The 22,228-nt window shown below is 35.3% G+C and overlaps 1 protein-coding gene across 2 annotated transcripts in view; it reads right to left on the bottom strand.

Moving 5' to 3' along the window:
• xirp2b (xin actin binding repeat containing 2b) overlaps positions 1-19,083 on the bottom strand; it is a 33,085-nt gene extending 14,002 nt beyond the window's left edge. The window contains exons 1-6 of one of the 2 annotated variants that reach the window (XM_015358946.2): positions 18,929-19,083; positions 4,668-4,834; positions 3,555-3,686; positions 2,609-2,713; positions 1,394-1,463; positions 97-215 (exon numbers count right to left, since the gene is read on the bottom strand). In XM_015358946.2, the coding sequence (XP_015214432.2) occupies positions 97-215; positions 1,394-1,463; positions 2,609-2,713; positions 3,555-3,686; positions 4,668-4,834; positions 18,929-19,052 (717 nt within the window). In that variant the 5' untranslated portion in view covers positions 19,053-19,083. Of the gene's footprint in view, positions 1-96; positions 216-1,393; positions 1,464-2,608; positions 2,714-3,554; positions 3,687-4,667; positions 4,835-10,524; positions 10,706-18,928 lie in introns of those variants that run through there. The other variant, XM_015358947.2, reaches the window with a different exon arrangement.
• Positions 19,084-22,228: the final 3,145 nt, after the last annotated feature.

Here is a 22,228-nt window from a genome sequence, read left to right as displayed (position 1 = left end):
AATATTGTAAGGAACTTGTACTGGATTAAAGACATGTTAAAAGTATTTTCTGAAGAAATTAAATATTTGTACATCCATTCCCAAGCACCTAATTACCTTAATGTGTTTGCTTGGAGTCACCTCCACTTGTACTTTTTCTTGAGCTGGTTTTTCAAACTGCTGTTTCAGGACCTGAGTTGAAATCTTTGGTAACTCTTCTCCTGTGATGATTTTCACTGAAAAGGGGTAATTGAAAAACAGACAAAAATAATTTGCTAGAGACAATAACATCCAAAAATGTATGCTTTGTGAATGTTTAGAATACTTGGTGAGATAGGTTTGACTTAACCCACTTGGTCAATGAATAGCCTAATGGCCATAGGATGAGGAGACTCAAACCCCATTCAGACTGAGTGAACCCAGGGGCAGCTGCAAGGTGGAGATGTGATGGAGAATGGACGCTTGAGATGAATGTGAAGGGACATGTTTGTGTTTGATGCGTTTAGCTCATTTCTGTAATGATGGTGATTAGGAACAGCTGAGTGAGATTGGCTTGTCGTTGTTGTCCTGCCTGAACTTCATTTAATAACTTCCATTTAGATGTAATGCAATCTAAAGCTGCCTTTTACATAACTTATGGACATCTGACCCAATATCTTAGAATTAATATTATATGCTAAATATGAGAGCTATTACTTGATTAATATTAGAGTGCAGTAATTTAAGCACACAGAGTACATAAGCACCTCTGATTAACAGACAAAGTTCTTTAAGTTAGTTTTGGTAGAGGTGTTAGTGGGGCCAGCAGGGGGCGCTCACCCTGCGGTCTGTGTGGGTCCTAATGCCCCAGTATAGTGACGGGGACACTATACTGTAAACAGGCGCCGTCTTTCGGATGAGACGTAAAACTGAGGTCCTGACTCTCTGTGGTCATTAAAAATGCCTGGGCTATCCTCGAAAAGAGAAGGGGTGTAACCTTGGCATCCTGGCCAAATTTCCCATCGGCCCTTACCAATCATGGCCTCCTAATAATCCCCATCTATGAATTGGCTTCATTTACTGTGCTCTTTACCTCACTAATAGTAGATGTGCAGTGAGCGTTCTGGTGCACTATAACTGCCATCGCATCATCCAAGTGTGGGTGGTGCACATTGGTGGTGGTGGAGGGGAGTCCCCATTATCTGTAAAACGCTTGAGTGGAGTGCCCAGAAAAGCGCTATATAAGTGTAAGCAATTATTTAAATTATTATTATTTAGTATAAACATGGGAAAGAAAACATACTCTCTAGTAGAGAACATACAGCTCATAAATTAAAAATATTGGTTTCAATATTCATTAGTTGTGTTTTTTATGTGTCTCAGGATACAGTATATACAGTAAAGTACATACAGTGCGTAGAGACTAATATCATACCTGTTTCATCATAATGGTTTTCATAGCCAGAAGCCAGGCTGCTTTGGTGAACACTCTCATCAAGTGAGACCTATAACGAGTTTTTAATTAGATGTCATTATATGTAAGGAGAATTTATAGAGACCTGAAATCTCACATTAACAATACCTATTACTTAGACACCTTTTCCTCAAGGTATAATTACTGAGAGCTGAAAACTGAGGATGGATTGTCGAGAAACAATATCTTCAAATGAGAGGAAGAAAGCAATTTTTTAAGAGCTATAGCTTTTAACTTCAACTATGATCTCCAACGTATTAACTTTACTCTGATGTTTACACCATAGCAACAAGATAAATTTTAGCTCATGTATGTCTTTTGCAGTGATAAAAAGTCCTGAAATACACAATTTACTGGAATGACTCAAAACCAGACTCTTGACCAATATTTAAAACAATAACACCGTGCTTCTCTTTTTAAGTTTAATGCACAATGAAATGTGAATCCTTTGTCATATTTCTTTGTATCATTTAAGTGGTCTCCTGAATGTCATTAAGTGGTTTCTGTGTGGTAATTATTAATAAAGTTCTGTAATGTTATAAAAAACACAACTTATCTACTGTATACTGACAATTTGCTTTTTTCCATTTGTAAAAAATATTCCTCATTGGAAGGTATCCAGTTTGAAAAAAGCATCGTCTGATTTAATGTGCTTTTAATTCTAGTTTATCCTTATTAGTTTATCAATGCTGCATAGTACCTATTTAATTATATATTTTATTTACTCATTATTGGTAATAGCAATTGCTTATGTCTAGTTCTTATTTTATCTAGCTTACCCACCCTTGATCTCAATATGCTGCCAATTTTGCACAGAAATGAAAATATTTGATAAGACGTAGACTTGTGGGAATAATTCTTGTCAAGAAGGTATCTGTATATTGCACAGTAGATATGATTTCCAAGTTTTAGCAAGTGACAAGGCTCTATCTGAACATTGATTAAGGTGTTAATCTTCTCTCTACTAAACAAGGTTTTAAAAATCTATTTGTATAAAGTAAGACTTTACTAAGCACCTTTCAATATTATTACAAGTCTTCTTTCTTTGTTGAAGTCACTGCATGCCTTCTTGATCAAATTATTTCATGCTCCATCTGTTGTCTTTACAATACCGCTCTGTGCATAATGTGTTTACATATCAAAGCCTTGTCCACTCATCTTTTTTGCAACTGTTACCTTTTCATCCTGAACAAAAGACACCTGGTGTGTTGATGGAACATTCTCTCTCAGCTCTGCCCCGGTACTGCTCTTCACCATAACCTCAGATGTACTTGACACTTCCTGTGACAGAAAAAAATAGCTGTCAGACGCTGTAGAGGACCACTTGTTTATTTCAATGCTGCTAACAGCGGAACATTATTAGCAATGCAAGTGGGACTAATTAATGTTTAAATTGAAGAAGATAAAAATGCTTCAATGACACATTTTTTAAACGATAGCTTGCTAATTATGAAAGCCGAAAATAATCTGGCAATAAGATATTATTGCTGTGCAATTTCAGCATTACATACTCAGGACAGTGATTGTTTTAGTAACCAAATGCACAGTTTTTAGTTTCTTTCTTTAAATATGTTACTTTTTAAAGCGGACTTGTGTCTATACAGCTTAAAAAATTAGAATAAAGCAAATATCCAGAATGTAAAACGAACCTTCAAATTTGAATGCCAAGTAATTGCTGCAACAAAATGTGCATCATTTGATGTTTTCAATTCTTACATTAAAGCTGTTCTTATCATCTATTTGTATTGCACACAACAACGTATGTCCATTAGCTAAATTTAAAAATGGCAGTAAATGGCAGCCTTCTTCAATAACCCATTCCCTGCAATTTAATGATCCTGTTACAAGAAAAAAAACATGATCACTCTGGAAACTTGTTTTTTTTTCAATTCAATATTCATACATATCTTTGATCACTGACTGTAAATGTAAGCAAGTGGGAAATTAAACGTGATTTAAACTCTGCAGGAGAAATAATGAATGCAGAAACAGAGTCAGTGGATGGGTGGGTGACTGAGAGGAAAGGTGGTTAGAATTTATCTTTCATTGCTAGATGTTCTCCTACAGCTCATATTTGGACTTTCCATTTCTATATCACTTGTATTACAATATTCTTAATTACCTGTACAGATTTGTGCTGGTAATGAAACTGGGTAACTGTTCTGTGTGAAGATCCAATTTCCTGGCTCTCAAATTGTTTCTTCACGCTGGCTAGCCCTCCAGGCAAAGAGCAAGCTTCAGACTCCTCCACAGCCTAATGAAGCAGTGAAAAGAACATTAGCTCCCTTCACTTTATATGGAAAGAGAATGCAATTGATAGACTTAATATTGTACTTAGCTCTGTTTGGCTTTGGTGACATTCTCAAACATTAAACACTACTGTATATTAAAAATATATGCAGTGGCATCTCTCCTATAAATTAACAATGTTAACCAAACTACAAGTGCTGGTGTTCACTGGAAGTTTAGGAGTTGTTGTGTTATTTAAATGCGTGTCTATGATAGGACCAGCCTCTGAATTTGATACATATCTGTCCTTCATACAGCATGTTGATGACAGACCTAGGCATTATCTACTGTATATTAATAATTGCTCCCAGGCTTATCCTGCAGGGGGCACAAATAGTACATTTTGCTGTACCAAACTCCATTTGAAGCTCTCCTTTCTGACTCGCATAGATTTCACTGCAGGAGAGCAGTGAAGCCTAACTTTGGTCACATTTTGTCATACAACAAGAAGGTAAAATGTTTTTGTAAGCTTGCCTAATTCACAGTATTGCAATGTGATTAATCATTTTTATGCTCCTATTCTGTGCCCCTATAATATGCTATTTATATGGATGATATCTCTATCCACGTTAGGGATCTCCTGACCATACTGAACAATATTATCACGCTTCATCATCTGCAAATCATATGTTTAGAAATAAAAAGCACATAGCTTTTTATAAAACTTGCAAATGACCCTGCTTTCCATTTTCTTGCAGTACTTTGTAAACTTATAGGAATCAACCAGGTGACAAGCTTCAAAGAGGAATTTCAAATATTTCAAATGGAAGCTTATTCTTTGCACGTTTTCTAAAAGATACTGTCCCTGATGTACTGTAGAAACAAAGATTTGCTGTTGATCTGCATGTTTCCCAATAAAGAAGATTTAGTCAAATATTTAATAGTAGGTCTAGTATGGCAATTAAATTGCGCTGACCAGCTAGAGATTAAAGGAACATAATCTTACTGTGCTGGAGGTGCTGGCTGCCTCCTTCTTGGAGACAGCTGCCTGATACATGGCCAGCCTTTCCTTCAGTGAAACAGTCTCGTTGTTGCTATCCAATAGTGTGCTGCTCCTCCCGTTTGCAGTTTCCTCTGGAATTCCTGTGCCTGATTTGTCTGTGCTGCCAGCAGCTAGAAACAAATATAATATATTAATAAATGGCTTGTACTGCAATACAATGGTCAAGTAAAGAGAATTAGGAAAACCGATCAAGACATATGTCGTGTTTACAGTATATCTGATGCTGTTACAAAAACAAACTCTTCAGGGTATGTTTGACTTATAAAACAACCCCAGTCTAAAACAAATCCAACTTGCTTCATAGCTGACCACAACTCTGGAACTAAACGTTTAGTGGGTGAAATTATTAAAGCTTTCTCATTAATGGAGTGAATTGCTTGACACTGTTACCTGAAATGAAGCTAATGCAGACTAATTTAGCTAAAATCTGTTTAGGAAAACATTTATATGAAAATCTTTATGGAACAGAGTTCAACCATTGAACTCATTATATGCTTGCTGTTTCTGAATGAAGAAAAACACACATCAATCACATCACTTACACTAAAACAAAATGCCCACACAGTAAAACAATTACTTAAGCACTGGTAAATCACAGATGAGAGGAGAATGTTTATATGTAGCTAAGGGCCTAACAAGGAATTTATATTCTTAGACTTTTGGAACAGATGATAGCTTTGCATTACAACTAATTAAAGAGGTTAGGATGAAAGTATATTTGTACTGCCGAGTTTATATAAGAAAAGTGCTGATTTTCAACATTGTGCCTTTTCCCTAAATCATTAAATGACAGTATGGCTTAGTTACTGAAGCTCTGGTGACATACAGAAAATTGTATTGTCTCAGTATAAAGCCATGACATCATTTGTAGGTGATTCAGTTCTCTAAAAATCTCCCTTCTATACATAGTGAGTAAAAGAAATTTATGTCATGAGCTGTTGACAGACAATTAAGCTTCACCAGCAAATTCAAGAATCAAATGTGCTAGCTGATCTTAAAAATATAATACAACTCTTTAGATCAAATAAGAACATATTGTTTTAATCTGTCATTTTTTCTTTGAAGTCCGTTTATATTTATAAACAAACATATAATTAAAGAATATGAAAGTGTCACTTCAGAAACACATGCTAGCAAAAAGCTTGTCAACCACAGAGGGTTTGACTTCCAGATAAGTACATGGCTAGGCCATACATTCGTACAGAAAACCAGAAGTGAAGTGAGAAATACATTTCACACTATTAGTTGAACATTTCTGTGAGATAATGGCAAAAAAACATTTTTGCAAAGTAAACAGCTGTTGCTCATTGTTCTCCAGACCTCTCAGATTATCAGTACTGCAAGCACAAAATCCACTTATAAGGAGTGATAAGATTTAAAATGAAATGACTTTCCATTGTCATGTTTTTTACTTGCTCTGTAACACCCCATTCCCTTGTGTCAAAAAAATCAAATGAAAATTTATTGAAAATACTTTGATATTGTAAACAGTGTCATCACAGAAAACACTTATATTTGCTGCACTATTTGTTATATTACTGAAATGCATTGTGGCATTCTGGGTACAGGTATTACAATTTAAGCAGAAATGCACAGTAAGTTTTAGATGTAAAGGTTAATTGCATTGCTAGACTTAGGGATAGTTTTTGAATTCTTACATATACTTAAATGTACATGGTAAAAAACAATGATAATCAACAACATGTGCTGTTTAAATGCAAAGTTATAAGCATAAGTTAACATGAGGCATGAATAATCATCCAGTTCTGTGCAATTATGACACTATAATTGTGTCCATACTTTGTTTCCCAGCTGAATTAGCCAGGTTGTGCCTAATAAGTACTGGGATAGGAGGGATTGCAGCTGGATAGGTAAGTGCTGTTAGCTAGACCAGTTGGTGGCACTCTATTCTCTTGAAATGTCCAAACCAGTGTCCCTGTATGGTGACTGAAGTAATTTTGCTGTAGAAGATGCCATTAAACAGGCATTAAACTGAGGTCCTGGTTATTAGGTTATTGAAGCAGTTTCTCATGTCTCTAGTCTCTACCTCACATGTTCATTTAGTGGGGCTGCTGGCACATAATGACTATCAAGAGTTGCCCAGGAGGGTGCTACACTTTGGGACAGTACAGTAGCAGTAGTTTGGGACACCTTGATATTAAAGCGATTAATTAACACCTTTACTTAATCATGAAAGATGATAGTCAATGAGGAGAAGACATTTGAATTATCTATGCTATTATTATGTCTGGCATTTCTACTGCAATTGGTAAGAAATTTCTTACTAGTAACTTGGGAAAAGGACTGGGAACAATTTATTACTTGAAATAAGCAACATTCAAATGCTTTTTAGATGTATGTAAGAACTTATCCTCCAAGTATTAATTACCAAATCATCCCCATTAAGAAATCAGTCTCTGTTAGTGTGACACATAATGAAATAAGAAATTCATTCACTTTAAATTCAAGATAAATTAACACATGCGTGGTAGTGTTAATATTGATTATTCTTCAATTCTTCAAGGACATCCTTTGTACTGTACATGACACTTAATATTATGAAACAATTTGGATGATGAAAAACGTTTTACAATCTGCAAAATTAAAATGCCTGTCAAGCATTTGGTTTTAAATATATATACGTAGGCACATTATATCTGTGTCTTTGTTTCAATACAGAAGATTTCAATTAAAATCAAGTCCACACTATACAGCACATACTGTACTGTACTTTCACATTTTCTATTTAAAAGCCATGCAATATGGCCTTTTTTTATAGGCATTGATCAAAATAAACACAAGCCCTTTGTGTCAAACAAGTAGCTTATGTCTGTTGTTCCAATAACGTAAACAGAAATTGTTCAAAGTTCTGTACGACACAATGAAAATAAAAAAGGGTAGTTTGGTTGTAGGATAATTTTCAGGTATATAGGCTGCCTTAGCTTTAAACAAGTGTTATTGACAAAATCCCAACAGTCATTTAAATGTTCAAACTGAAACATTCATTTATTGACTGCTTCAAGTGTTTTAAGGGAAAGAGAGAAAATACTGTCATTGTCTTATTTTCCACTTATTGCTCTACAACACTGAAGTCCTCTTACAACTACATGTTGAGTTCTACAGAAGCCTCTCTAGCCAAAAAAAGAACTTTGCACAATAATACTTAATACGATTCAATTACAAAATCTCATTGATGATTGACATTTGGAAGATAATTTACACCATGTGATGAAACTATGTTCCCTTTAACTACCAATTTTAGAGTCCTAGCTATGGTTAGCATGCTGGTGTAAACTTAGCACCCTCTTACCATGAGATGTGTGACTAGCACAGCAAGCTCCCAAAATAAATGGGGTTCCACCCAGCCCAGTTTTTAAAGACAGGTCAAATAGTTAGCACCTGAGGTAATTGTGAAATTTAACACATGCTGAAAACAGGAGATAATGTATTCATTTATTTTATGGGATCAGTGACTCTGGCGTACAGGCAGGTTTAGCAGAGAGACTGACATTTTCATTCTAAAAATGTGCAACTACAATCCTTGGATATCTCATGACGAGCAGTAGTGAGGCAAGAGATCACATAACAGGAAAGTGAGGTAATAGCGGCGCCAACTCGAAGTTAAAAAATAAATCAACCTTATTTTAAACTGCTTTAGCCATAGACTCATGTTCCCTTCCTGGTGAGACAGGCACCATTATGAGCATTCATTGAAGGAAAACAAAAGTATTTAAATCAGAAACTAAGTTTTATTTAGTCAAAATAAGAGAATACTTTTTGGTACACTTTTTTTAGTTAAAAACTCTCTTTTGTTTCCAGACAATTTGTCAAACTTTGAAACGCTGTTTATTAACATACAGTATACTGTATGTAAGAGGCTGTTCTATTCTCGATTACATGTGCAGCACTGTATTCAAATGGAAGTTATTCAATAATAACCTTCCTAATAATAATAATAATAATAATAATAATAATAATAATAATAATAATAATAATAATAATATAAGATAATAGTATACCTTATAACAATATTGAATTCCTTTCAATAATGGAATTTTGATTTGAAGGGGCATACAGTTAGGATGTGCTTTTGTCACTAGGATGAAGCATTAATGTGGGGCCCTCTGACAATCTCTCTGATGATTGAAAAAGAGGTAGATATCAGAATGAGGGAGTGTGGTATTGTCTTTGGTATGTATAGAGACCAGCAGTTCAGCTCAGCTGAGCAGAGTCTCCTAACACTGGTAGCGGTTACATGAACAGAAATATAACACTTCAGTGGCAGCTTGCTGCAGGAAATTATTCGAGAAGGAAATCTGGAACGTAAGCCTTCACTTAGTAAAAGCTCATGCCATTATAGGCCAAGAAGTGAATTGCATCAACCCATTAAAATGCAGTTCTGTCAGCAAAATTGAACTGAGATACGTTTTGCCTCTTAAGATTTAAATTGAAGACAATAAACAAAACAATGACTTTCATAAATGAGTCTGTTCCTGTGAGTTATTGCTACTTAACAAGCAACAGCTAACAAACCTCACACTGCCTTGGTCTTTAAACAGGAGATAAATTAGATTATTAGAAATTCAAATATGAAAAAGTAAAAGTGTAGCTGTCATGGTGAGCCAAGTATGACAAGTAAGCAGAACATTATTCATTTATACCGATATGATTTTTTGAATTATTTTCTTTGTGTTTTTATCAACTGTATAACACAAACCCAGTTCAAAAACTCATCAGGCTTTGCATTTCTAATCCAGAAAATAATTAAGTGTATAAAAGCTGTACAAACTATCACTATTGTAAACAGTTCCTCTCTGGTTTAAACATTTCTGTAGAGAAAATCATCACTCTGCAGATCTTCTGACTCTGCAGGTACAGACGTTCCACCAGAGCTCAATTCCCTACACATCACTAACTGTCATGCTTATGTTTAGTGGCCCTTCCTCAAGTAAGATATATTGGTAACAATTCTTAAAATGCTAATAAAGCTTCACTTTTTCCAACATTAGTGCCACTTTAAAAGGTTCAAAGACACAATACAACCCAACAAAGGCTAGCAGCTAATTGCTCTTTATACAGCATATTATTCCTCAGTTCTTTTAGCAATTCCCCAGTTACAGAACACAATTTTATAGACTTCAGGTGCCTTAGAATTGTTCCAAATCCAGAAAAAGAAAACAGCTGAATGTAAGGTTTTTCTTGGACGAACTAGTAGTTACATGTCACTCAAACACAAATCACCTTGTCTATAGTTTTAAAAAAAAATATCTGCTATTGAAAATGAGTACATTAAGAACTTAGCCATGTGTAGCTTAGTGTTTGTAAACGGAATAAAAAGGTTATTGTGTTTTGTTGATTAAATATATTACCATTGTATTCTATATTTTCACAGTACAATTTTGAACAGATAGCACAAGAGTTGTCATTTTATGGAACAACCTTGCATTAAGAAATTAAATTTGAGTGTAGACATCATCCTTAAGATTTCCTTCCATACAATCTGACTAGCTTGGCAATTCAAGAAAACGTCATACTGTAAATTGTGCAAATTGATTAAATCTATGACTTATAATGACAGTCTGGTATTTCGATCTTACATATGCTTGAGAATATTTGCAAATCTAAAACTAAATGACGTTGTGGGGAATTTATAGGTCAGTCATTCATTAAGTCAGTCTTAATGAAGGAGCTTGTCTTAAGAAAATATTTGTTAAGAGATTGCCATAATAAAACAAATTGAAACATGCCAAAACAAAGCCAATATAAGACCATTAAAGTTCCAGGTGTCTGAAATACTTACCTTCTTTACAGCTGGATAACAATATCTAGGAAGTGTTTAAAATGGTATGATCCCACAAAGGCCCCCCGATCCTCAACTAGCAGGATTTATGCCCTCCACACAAGCACATCCCCCTGTGTTGGAGACCAGCTCCAGCCTTGTCTGTTCACCCTCTTACCCAGCTAGACAGTGACAGCTGATTTTATTTTAGACCCCTTGTAAAAGCAGAGCCTTGGCGTCTTTTTTTAGAAGGTGAGTCCTGCCTTGCCTTAACATCAAATTGCAGCACTCTTCTTGACCAGACTTCCTGTTGGAATGTTTTTGGAAGTACTACACCTAACACAAGCAATTATTAGTTTTATTATTATTATCAGATAATAAACATTTCTGGTGAATTTGTATTCTAATAATGACAGTATTATTGCATATTCAGTTCCTTCCAGGCAAAAAGAAAATGCTTAAATCAGACTGACTGTTTAAGCTTTAAATATGGTAATACTCTATCCAATAAATTAGGTCATATTTTAATGCCAGGGTCCAGAGAGGCCTGGAGCCAGGGAGGTGCAAACAACATACAACCACCTGGGGTTGATTCCTCTCTTTCCCAGCTTATCTTGTCCTCAAAGGCGCCAGACTGAAACCCCTGGCATCCCTAGCAGCCCAGAGCAATGTGTGGTTTCCAGACATGGCACCCGAGCATTACACCACAGCAACACTGTAACACTGTGTACTGTTCCATAGGTGAAACTGATAGCTCATTCATGTCACCAGGCATCTAGAGGAAACCAGGCAACTTTCAGTTACAAGGTAACCCTTTCTGCTGCTATAACCAGGCTCTGATAATGACAGCTGCACTGCTTAAACTAATGATTTTAAACGTCTTTAGCACTTGTGTCCTTGATCATCTAAATATGATATACTGTAAGGCACTTTTCTGTTGACTGTTTTGATGATGTTATGATTGCTTTTTTGCTTTCCTTCTCCCTTTTTTAACTTTGATAAAACACGTTTGCGAAACCACAAATAGCTGGAGATTACAGAAATGGAGCTTAATAAATGTTAATATGTAATAACTGTTAGTGTGACTTTGTTATAGCAAATTAGACTACTGAATTTCACCAGCCAAATAAATATGTGTTATATAGTTTAGATGTCTCTGAAGGAGCAGGGCTATTAAAGAACAATCAGTACTGCTTTGTGATGTTAATAGGGAGAAAAATGTGGTTTTGAATTATTAAACATACTTGGAATTTATGACATTTCCAGAATGTGACTGATTCTATGAATCCATCATATTTTCCTAGCATACTAATGCTGTAAAACAAGAAAAGATATGTGAATGCACCTTTTCCCTTACAGACTTCATCAAAATCAGTAAATGGAAAGAAGCGTGTCATAACCCACTAGCAGAAGATGACACAACTATGGCATGTCCGTTGAGATGAGAAGTGATTTTTAGAAAACAAATGCAGCCTTTAAATGATACAGAATTCATGTGTGGGGTGAGAAATTAGTCATCCAAGAGCAAGGTAGCCCACTAATAATAATAAGCCAGTGATGCATAAAACAGGTATTTTCATAATATTTGTCCAACATGATTATGCAGAGTTTCTGCATTACCTTATAATAACAGGGTCTGGACTTCTTTTCAGTGCCACTGTTTAGGTTGTCAGCCAGATACTGTACACAGGAAATGATTAGACACCTGTCCTCAAAATCAAATGGATAGGTGGTCATATGTCTGGGTCCAGGTCTTCATTAACTGTGGTGGTACAATTTGAGCACCGAAGCCCCTGAATCCTAAAAAACCCACTTGTTTATACAGACATACTTCTTTTGTGAAATATAATACATTAAATATATTCCTCTACCATCTTTTATCAGTTTTACATCATTACCTTTATTTAATTTTGCACACCTTTGTGTATGATTAATAACATAGATAACAATGCACACACACACGAAATGCTGGTAGTCAATGAATGCAAGACCACGATTCTGACATTATCAACAGGCCTGACGACATATGCCCATACTACATCACTTCTGATTACCTTCAAATGATTTCAAATGAATGTTACAATACATGGGTGGCACAGTGGGTAGCATTTCTGTGTTACAGCACTGGGGAGCTGGGTTAAATTCCTGGAGTGCTATCTATGTGGAGTTTGTATGTTCTCCCAGTGTTTGTATGGTTTTCTCTGGGTGTTCTGGTTTCCTCCCACTGGGGGAAATTGTAGGTTAATTGGCTTCTGGGACAATTGGCCCTATGTGAGTATGTGTGTGTATCATGCCTTGTGCCCATTGCTTGCCAGGACAGGCTCTGAATCCCTTGCAGCCCTGTCTAGAAAATGCTAGGTCATCCATATGTATTCAATTCAATTTTTTATTCTCAACTGGACAATTTCAATCTGCTAAAAGGATTTTCTTGATATTTCAGCTTCTTCATCCAAATCTAAAACCAATTCCCTTAATGGATTTTTATATTACAATGCGCACATTCAAGTTTAGAAATCAATGTTGAGAATCTAAGATTTTAACATTTAAATATGCTAGTACTGTATATATGGTAACAAATAACATACATGACATAATATAATAATTAAATATATTTTAATCTCCAAATCCTTCACTAACAATGTATGGCCACATATGAATTGCTAACACTCTAATGTAAGAGTGGTAACATGTTGTCTTGGGAGAGTTACATTTAGCTTTTAACTACAGAAATAGAACTGTGCCTTACAGCATGATTGCAAAGTGTGTCTGATTTCTTCTATCCCACTTGCCAAAAGCCATTCTGTATCCAGTATACTGTACCTGAAATGTGTAATCACAAAATATATTGGTCCTTTATAAAGTTATTTGGCCTTCTCGGAGAACTCTAGCGTAAAAATTCTGCACAGTGTAACTATTAAATTGAGTATGCATATAAATTGGAATATGAGGAACACATTTGTATGGACAATGACCGTATGCATCTAGGGGCATTATGTTAGCTAAATAACTGTATTACTAGCCAACATTTACTGTGCCTTGCAGAATTATTCAGACTAAATGATGCATACTCCATAAAACTAAAAATGGAGAGACAAAAATTTAATATGTCAATTGCATAAGTATTCAGAACCGAGAAAACAATTTTTGGTGGAACCACTTTTGGCAGCAATTATATCTGCAGGTGTTTTGGGGGTAAATCCATACCCACACACTGTTGCAGTTTTTGTCCATTCTTTGTGGCTGATTTGCTGAACTTCAGACGCTTAGGGGTAGCTTATGGACAGACGTTTTCATAACCTTCAAATCAGAACCTGGCTACTCAAGGACATTGATGTTCTTATGCTTACACCGCTCCAGTTTGGCTTTGGCCTTGTTCTTTCGATCATTATCCTGCAGAAAGGTGAACTTTTGTCCCAGTTTTAGAAATGAAACAGGTTTTCCTCTAAACTTTGTCAATGGTATGTTCCCATTAGTGTTGACAAACTTCCCAGTCCCTGCTGATGAAAAGCAAAACTATAACATACAGTACTGTAACTAACTTACTACTGTAACTGTAACCACCCTGCTTGAAAGTTGCATATACTGAGTGATACACGACATTGGGTTTGCATCAGATGTTTTGCATTTAGACCAAAAAGTTCAAATTTTTTGTTGTCTGAACACAAAACCTTTTGCTACATAATTGCACTATCAGGCGCTTATTTGTAAGCCTCCTTTTGGAGTGACAGAGATATTGTTGACCCATGGGCTTTTTCTCCCATGTCAGGCACTGAACTCTATAACTCTTTCAAAATCGTGGTGGCATTCCTAACCAGTTCCATCATCACTTACTGTAACTGCTTAAGGCGTTTGGAGGGACAGCCTGGTCTAGTCATTGGGTGGGTGCCTTCCAAATCATAAGGTTTAACTTCACTACGCTCTAAGAGATATTAAGAATTGTTTAAATGTTTTTATACTCTTCTCCTGATCCGTGCCTTTCTATAACATTATCCCTGGGTTGTTTTGAAAACTCCTTGGTCTTCATGGTTGAATCTTTGCTTCGAATTCACTACCTGACTGAGAGACCTTACAGAGTGAGGAGTTTTTATCCTGAAATCATTTGAATCACTTTTATTACCCACAGATAGAGGCCTTTCAACTATTTGTGTGACTCGTTATGATAATTTAGTGCACCTCATTTAATTAAAGGTTTGCCACAGCAAAACACTTATGCCATCGTGTCTTTTCCACTTTTCATTCAAATTCTCTGTTTATGTCTTTCTTTTTGTTTTTTGCTTAGAATGTGTGGAGTAGATATTAACTGCAACTTCAAAGTATCATGACTGCAAGCTTGAAAGCAACACAATGTAAAATCTGTGCATGGGTCTCACTATTATTGCCAGGCACTTTATACATCCATAATAGTTTCCATGTGTGGAAGAACATGGCATTATATTCTTGAACCATGAGAAGCAGTCTAATGACGATATTCACTCTAATATGTTCCATATGATCTCATTTGTATGTGTATCAAATTGCACTGCTCCACAGTGCAGTTATTATGACTCAGCTGTATGAATATGCTGAACCTTTATTCAGCTGTGCAAATAACTTTATAAGAAGCCTGTACATTACTACATTTAGGGAACCATACTGTATGATGAAAGGGTATTATTCTTAAAATGTGACAAATGACATGCCCTTCAAGTATAGATGTACTGTACATGCACTTCAAGGATAAATAATCTTTTCACCTTTACAAGTGAATGAGATGATGAACTGGCTTTGGAGATGAGTGGATTACATTTGAAAGTGAAGATTGTGGGGCATATTTACAAAGAATGCAATGCCAAATTAAATTAAACTCATATCATAAAGGAATTATAAAGTAATAAAAACAGCTTGATTATGATTTTTTTCATATTTAGGAAAATATACAGTTAAAATCAACTTGGTGGTTTAAAGAAATATTTTTTTCAGATGCTATTTTGTTTCTATTAGTTTCATAAATCTCCACTAGTGATGATGGAGCTTTGATGGTATCAAGGCTCATCGCACAAGTAGCCCTTTAAATTACAAGAAACTGGTTAAACTGCAATTTAAATAACCTTGATTGTCTACATTACAGGCAAATATGACTCTAATCGTAAAGTCTGGATTAGTCTTTTGTCAGCTTATTTGGGCTAAGTGCAATGAATGTTACTATGGGGTATTTTAGAGAGACACTATATATCTCCATGATAGAAAAAGTATTGCAAGCTGCAGATTAATTAAATTCAAACTTCAACATGAAAATAAATTCATGGAAGAATTTCTCAGGGGAGTTGTCCAAGATGTGAAGTGGTTTTTGAGAGAAGAATCACATATTCTAAATTTTGCTTCACTGACATATTTCTTATATCACTTTTTCTCCCCTGCAGCTTTAGGCACTACTTCATGGACAGAATTACAATGAAAGGCATCTTTGCAATACAGCCAATATATTTGTGTGTATATCTATTTGAATTTGCAAATATTATGATGTAGACAACTTGATTTGTATTAGTGTGGCTTCTAAAATATTTTGCCAACTTAGGGTTTATGTACTTTGCCAGCTTCTACATCTGCATCAAGTATTCTACACATGAAAACAGTTCCCATCTTTTATTGAGATAAGCAGGCCTCCAGCTAACTACCTCAACCCCACTTCTTCATTTTTCCAGAACGACTAAGAGAAATAATTTTGAGGTAAATGTCTCAAGCTGTTTATAATAAAAATACCAAACTTTGTACATGTTTTATGATAGAAGCACAGAATGTACAGTTCCTTTCCCACTGATTTTAGTACAACTTTCAAATGAATAATTTTTGCAAAGAAATAAAAATTGGCATCAGAAACATGTTCCTTTATATGTGCTTTTATCTTTTTTTATATTTTAGTGAAATAATGTGATTTTCCAAGGACTGGTTATATTTTTTTGTCCACTGCAACTTATTGAAAGACCAGATTTTTATATAATTCACGATAATGTACAGTATGTGCCAATGAGATGTCAACACCTTAATTATTGTTATGCTCTATTGCCAAGCCTGTTTGAGAAGTATTTTCTGGACCTTAGCTATATTTAGTTCAGTGCTCCTACTAAAGGATGATTATTATCTTTGTGAAACCTGTGAAGCATTGAAAACTCTTTAGGAAACAAATAAAGCATTCCTCCTGTTAAATTAATTAAATGACCTCGCCTCTGAAGATAACAGTATCTGCTAATCTGCAGAATATTCCTGTGCCAGAAATCAGAGGTTGATCACTAACCCAGCCTCTTCTAACACATTTCAAGATTTTACTTGAATTTTCTAGGGGAATTGACTGGCCAGGGGTAGCTTTCTCTCAAGGAAGGATTACATGGAGATAGGGACATCAGAAGTAGAGCCTTCACACAAAACCAAAATGTTATACTCCAACCAAAACAAAATACTTACAGGGTTGTGGACATGCATGCAATGTTAAAGCTGATCTAAAAATATCCCTGAATCTTTTCTGAATGTCGTGTCCATACTCTATAGCCTTCACCACTTTTTATTCCCACATTCTTATTTGACATTTGAATTAAACATTTGACAATGTGTCAAATGAACAATCAGGGATGTAATATATTATTAAATGTTTAAGTATACTCAAAGGCATATAGTATTGAGTACGATTTTACTGTCTCAAATGCAATCCTGTTAGTGGAGGCAGCATCAGAAAACAAAACAGTCTGGCAGTATATTTAAGTTGGGAAAATGACCATGAATTTCTTCCTATATAGAATATTTTTATTTTTAGATCCTATTATTCACATACCCTTTTTTCTAACCAATCAGAATCTTATCTATGAGCAAATCACTTTAAATAAACAAGTAAGACAAGATAAGCAATATGAACATCACTCTGATTGACAGAAATATTGTTTCAGTCATGCTGTGAATCAAAATATCAGAAAACGTTTTGAAAAATAGAAAGAAAACTAAGATATCACTAGACACATGGCAGCAGATTATCTGGAGATTTAAAAATTCAGCTACAGTACAGTCATTTCTTAGCAGAGTAATGTTTTGACTAAATCTGTTTTAGAAAGTTCTAAAGCCACTAAGATCATAACAGAAAAAAAACTTTTCTGACAATAAAGGTCAACAATGTTATACACTAGCCTTTATTAATAATATTATCTGCACATACAGTATATCCTTTAATGCCTGGAATTTTTAAAGGCTCTTAAAATTAGTTTGAGATGTTTATTTCAAGGTGCTGAGGTGTTCAGGTCTAGTAGCAATATTTGTAATTGTTGAGTCCACTAAACCGAAAATAACAATTGGGTAGGAATGTGAGTAAGCTGTTTCTTGTAAGATTTATTTATATGATAAAGCAAAAGCACTGTTGTATACTATGACAAATGCAGGGGAGAAAGGGGCATTCATGGTTTCATCTCAATTTATTGTCTTCAACCAGTAAATCCAAATCTGTCAGAAGTTATCATCATTGAAGACCACAAAACAATGAACCTTACCCCTGTGAACAACTGTTTTTGTTGCAAACACTGTCTCAACACAATCAATATGCAGAGTCTGAAGGTTTCAGGGAGCCCTCATTAGAATTAATCAGTTAAAACAATATGCTATTATAACGGGGGAGTTAAATGTCTCAAAAGCAGAAAAAAATGTCTTAGAAAACAACACAATCTTAATGTTTAATGCGCAAATCAAAGAAAATCAAAGAAAGGAGATGCAGTCTCTTCATCAAAAAAGCAAGATATTTTATTATATATTTGGAACAGAGGAGTGCATACCTCATGAATATTTATTTCAGAGAAACAGCTTGGGAGTCTGAGATCATTCATTTTTAAACAAACACTGCCTATGCCTACAAGTGTATGTATGTTGCATACCTTGGTAGCAACTCTAAAATACAGTAAAAGTGGTTTCTATAAGCATGTTTCCTTTGGTATGCTTCAAAGATCTGTCCTATAAATAAAAATGCAGGAACATATTAGCATAATATGCTAAAAAATTAAGTTTCTAATCTTAATTTAGTATTTTGTTTTAAGAGATTATAACCTATTTCCATTTCAATTTTAAACAGGACAGTCTGCATCAGCAGAACCTTTTCCAAAGCCTTTTGCTCTGCTGTAAAATTTCCTCTGGTTTTTCACATTTCTGATAAACTTTAATTTAAAAAAACTGTTTCCCATTCCTGCAGTGCCTACAGCTAAGAGCATGACTTTAAAACTTTTCTTTCAGGAAATGGAAGCCAGATTTGCACTACAGCAAATTTTCTTGAAAACCACTTTCTGTTTTAATTTTTATTCTGCCACTGGCTTAGGTGGCATAGGCTGTAATCGGTAGTCACTCATAAGCAGCAGCAATCAGCCAGTATACAAGGTGCCATTAAGAAATCACAAGTGCATTTAAGAGATGTATTTATCCTCACATTTGCTGGTGTCCAGGCTCGATTTTGGGCACAATTTGTCTTCAGGTGATTGGCAGTCTTTCTGGTCCATTGCAAAACTGCTGGTAGGGCTTCCAAGTTGTTTCTTAGATGCTGGTGTGTGCATACCTCTTTTTGCTCTTGCTTCCTGATGAAGACAAAAGGGGATGTAAAGTGTTAGGAGGAAACACCTGCGGTTTTCCTCTGTGGGAGTGACCATCACACAGCCTTCGCAAACCAACTCAGTGTTTGAATAAAACAAGAGACAAGAAAAGCTTGCAACTTTCTTGCCAATCAGCACCAGCTGCGATTTCACAACACATGGAACTGCAGCAGATTGCATTTTGCAGTAGAAAGGCAGTCATGATTTCACTGCGCAAAGGTGACCTTGAATGTAATATGGAAAGCGGAGTTGCACTGAAAGTTTTTTTTTCCCTCTTTTCCTTGTGTGGACCCAGTACAGGCATTTGAAAGACATTCAACAATCTCAGAAAAAAACAATCTCAAGTTGGTATAAAAAATATGTTTTTCAAGACATCAAGGTGGCCCAAATGGATAATGAACACAATATTTTGTTTTCAATGTTTATGTCTTACAGTACTGATGAGATCAATCTAAAAATATTCCCAATACATAATAATTATAGAATATAACTGAGTATACAGTGACCATAAGACAATGATTTCAGGCTGTTTCACATTATAGGGCAGTGCAGCAGTTAATGTTATTATTTTATGAGTATACAAAACACCAAGCCTTTAAGGTGTCCTAAAAATAAGTAATATGAAATTTTATAAATTCTCTCTTCTACTTTGTTTACTGGGGATTTTTGCTGCTGTAAAGCAGTTGCAGTGTTTTATTTCTTCTTGCAAATCAACCCTACAGGGGTATAAACCTACCTTTGTTTCCTACTTGTCATTATTTGCAAATCAAATTTGTTCCCAATGGCTACTCCCCTACAGCACCTCCATAGCATTAGGTATGTTGAAAATAATATCTGAAGACAAGTGCTTTTCATCAAAAACTGAGTGAACTAAAACCTCTCAGTTTATCTTTGTTTTGAGGAATTCACCCAAAAGCTCCTCCGCATTCATTGACAATTCAACAACGAAAAGCTCTCTTCTGACATTTAAGCTCCCTCGGCATCAATTGACTGTTTTGCCAGGATTCCTTAAAAATATTTTTGCCTGTGATATACCTCAAAGCTTGACTGTGATCTTCCCTGAACACTATTTCACAACTCTGGTCCTTCAGCTAAATTAGCTATGTTGAAAATATTGCACTATTCATTTTTTGGTTACTTAAACCTTGAACTTGCTAGAGCTACTTTTGAATTGCCCTGAGCAGCAAACTTAAATGTATTCTTTTTTTCAAATAGGGGCTTATGCAACTCTTGTATTAACGTCTAAAGCATTAATACAACACTTTTTTCCCTTTAACCTTATCGTTCCATTTCGGTCATAGAACAAGACTCATAGCATATTTACAGATCCAAGCTACACGTTAGAAAGAGAATTATGTTACAAGGCCAAAGGATTAGGGGCTGGGTATTCAAATTTATAATGCTACAGGTCAGAGGTTGTCCGGCCAAAATGTGATATCTTGGGATAAAGGGGGATAAACACATGTAAATATCAATGAAACAAAATTGTCAAACATTTTAAGTATCTACTGTATAAATAATAGCCACTGACTCCTTTAAATGCACAATCCCTTGCAAAAGCATGTATAATACATACAGTAAGCAAGGTTTCTGCCCTTGTGCCAACACTGCAAGGAAATATATCAATAAACAGCATGCTGATAAGTGAAAAATCCTGTTCCGGGTTTCTGAGATTGTTTCTCTGAGAGTGACATCTGAAAGGTGCAATCCAATACTGTTCTTTTCTGGTTGTAGGAACTCAGGGTGCTAGAACCTCAGTTCCAGAGATCACAGAGTGGTATTGATTATGATGTAAACTGTGCAAGACTCTTGAACACCACTGATAACAAAAAGCAGGGGATTTGTGGTCTGCACCTCATCTGCAGCTTTGCAAGAGTGGGCCTGGGAGAAGTTTTATTTAAAACCACTCATGGCAAAAGGTAGCTCATGTGTAGCTCCCAGTTTGGAGGGAATGTTCAATTTAAATTGCAGTCCGTGCTGCAGAGCACATCGATCCATGCACAATTGCTTGATGTAATTGCTTTTTGAATTGAAATATGCTTCCTGTTGTGATCACTGTCGCATTCCTTTTTTTTTTGTCGCAGCCTTGGAGTAGAAAGATTAAAATGCAACATAATCTGTTACAGGATTTTATGAACCTACACCACAGTATCTATATTTAAGAATTGTTTTATTCTCTTAAAAGGAATTAAAAAGTGGCTTTAGAGTCATACCAAATGAAGAGCATATCTAAAGAAGTTTACACATGAGGTCTGTATCTGGTCAGTGAGTCTCTGTTATTAACACACACACCATATACCATGGCCTAAGACATGCCACCATACTAATTATAGACCTAAAACAGGTGGTTATGATACGAAATGAAGTTAAACATGATACCTTCATATTTTCTGTGGTTAACACATTTCAAATATGTGCGCAGAGAGACAGATAGATATATTCATGAATTTTATGTTTGTATCAACAAATGAAAGATGACCAGAGAAATAGAGAACAAATGACCCATGGCAAAGTTGAGGGAGAAAGTGCCGATATCACTAACCAGAAACTGAACAGAATTCACATAGGATTAACATCACAGATATCGCTCATGTCATGTCAACATGATTCTGTCTGATAAGTTTTCTACAGTCACCTCATTTCCATCTGACCTGGATTATCACTTGTTTCGGCTTCTCTGAATCTGAAATTCTGGGAGAATCTATTCTAAACCATGACTGATGCTACTGTATGTTCATACACTTGATGTTTGCAGTTAAAAAACACATTTATAGAACAGCTTCATATTACAATATTGTTATGTAATTGTTAGTACGTAGACATACATAATTCAAACCCTGGCACTGGCTGTTCTAAAAGAACAAAACAAAAACTTTTAGCCAGAAAAAAGAGAACAGAACTGCAAAATTGCAGAAAAGTAATCAAAATGTATTTAAGACTGTAAACATTGCATACAATCATTGAGACCATGGGTGCTCAGAAGTGGTGTTTAATAGGTTTATATAAAAAACCCATACATTTGTTTTTAATTGTAAAAATGAATGAATGAATGTGCAATACTGTGTGTGTAAACTAGAATAGCCAAGAAAAAGAAGAGTCATGTATCCTAATTAGCAGATCTACAACCAATGATGTGTTTT

The sequence above is a fragment of the Lepisosteus oculatus genome, chromosome 12, assembly GCF_040954835.1.
Source record: "Lepisosteus oculatus isolate fLepOcu1 chromosome 12, fLepOcu1.hap2, whole genome shotgun sequence".
Taxonomy (NCBI): Eukaryota; Metazoa; Chordata; class Actinopteri; order Semionotiformes; family Lepisosteidae; genus Lepisosteus; species Lepisosteus oculatus.
The sequence above is the reverse complement of the archived record's forward strand: the minus strand, read 5'-3'. Positions and strand labels throughout refer to the sequence as shown.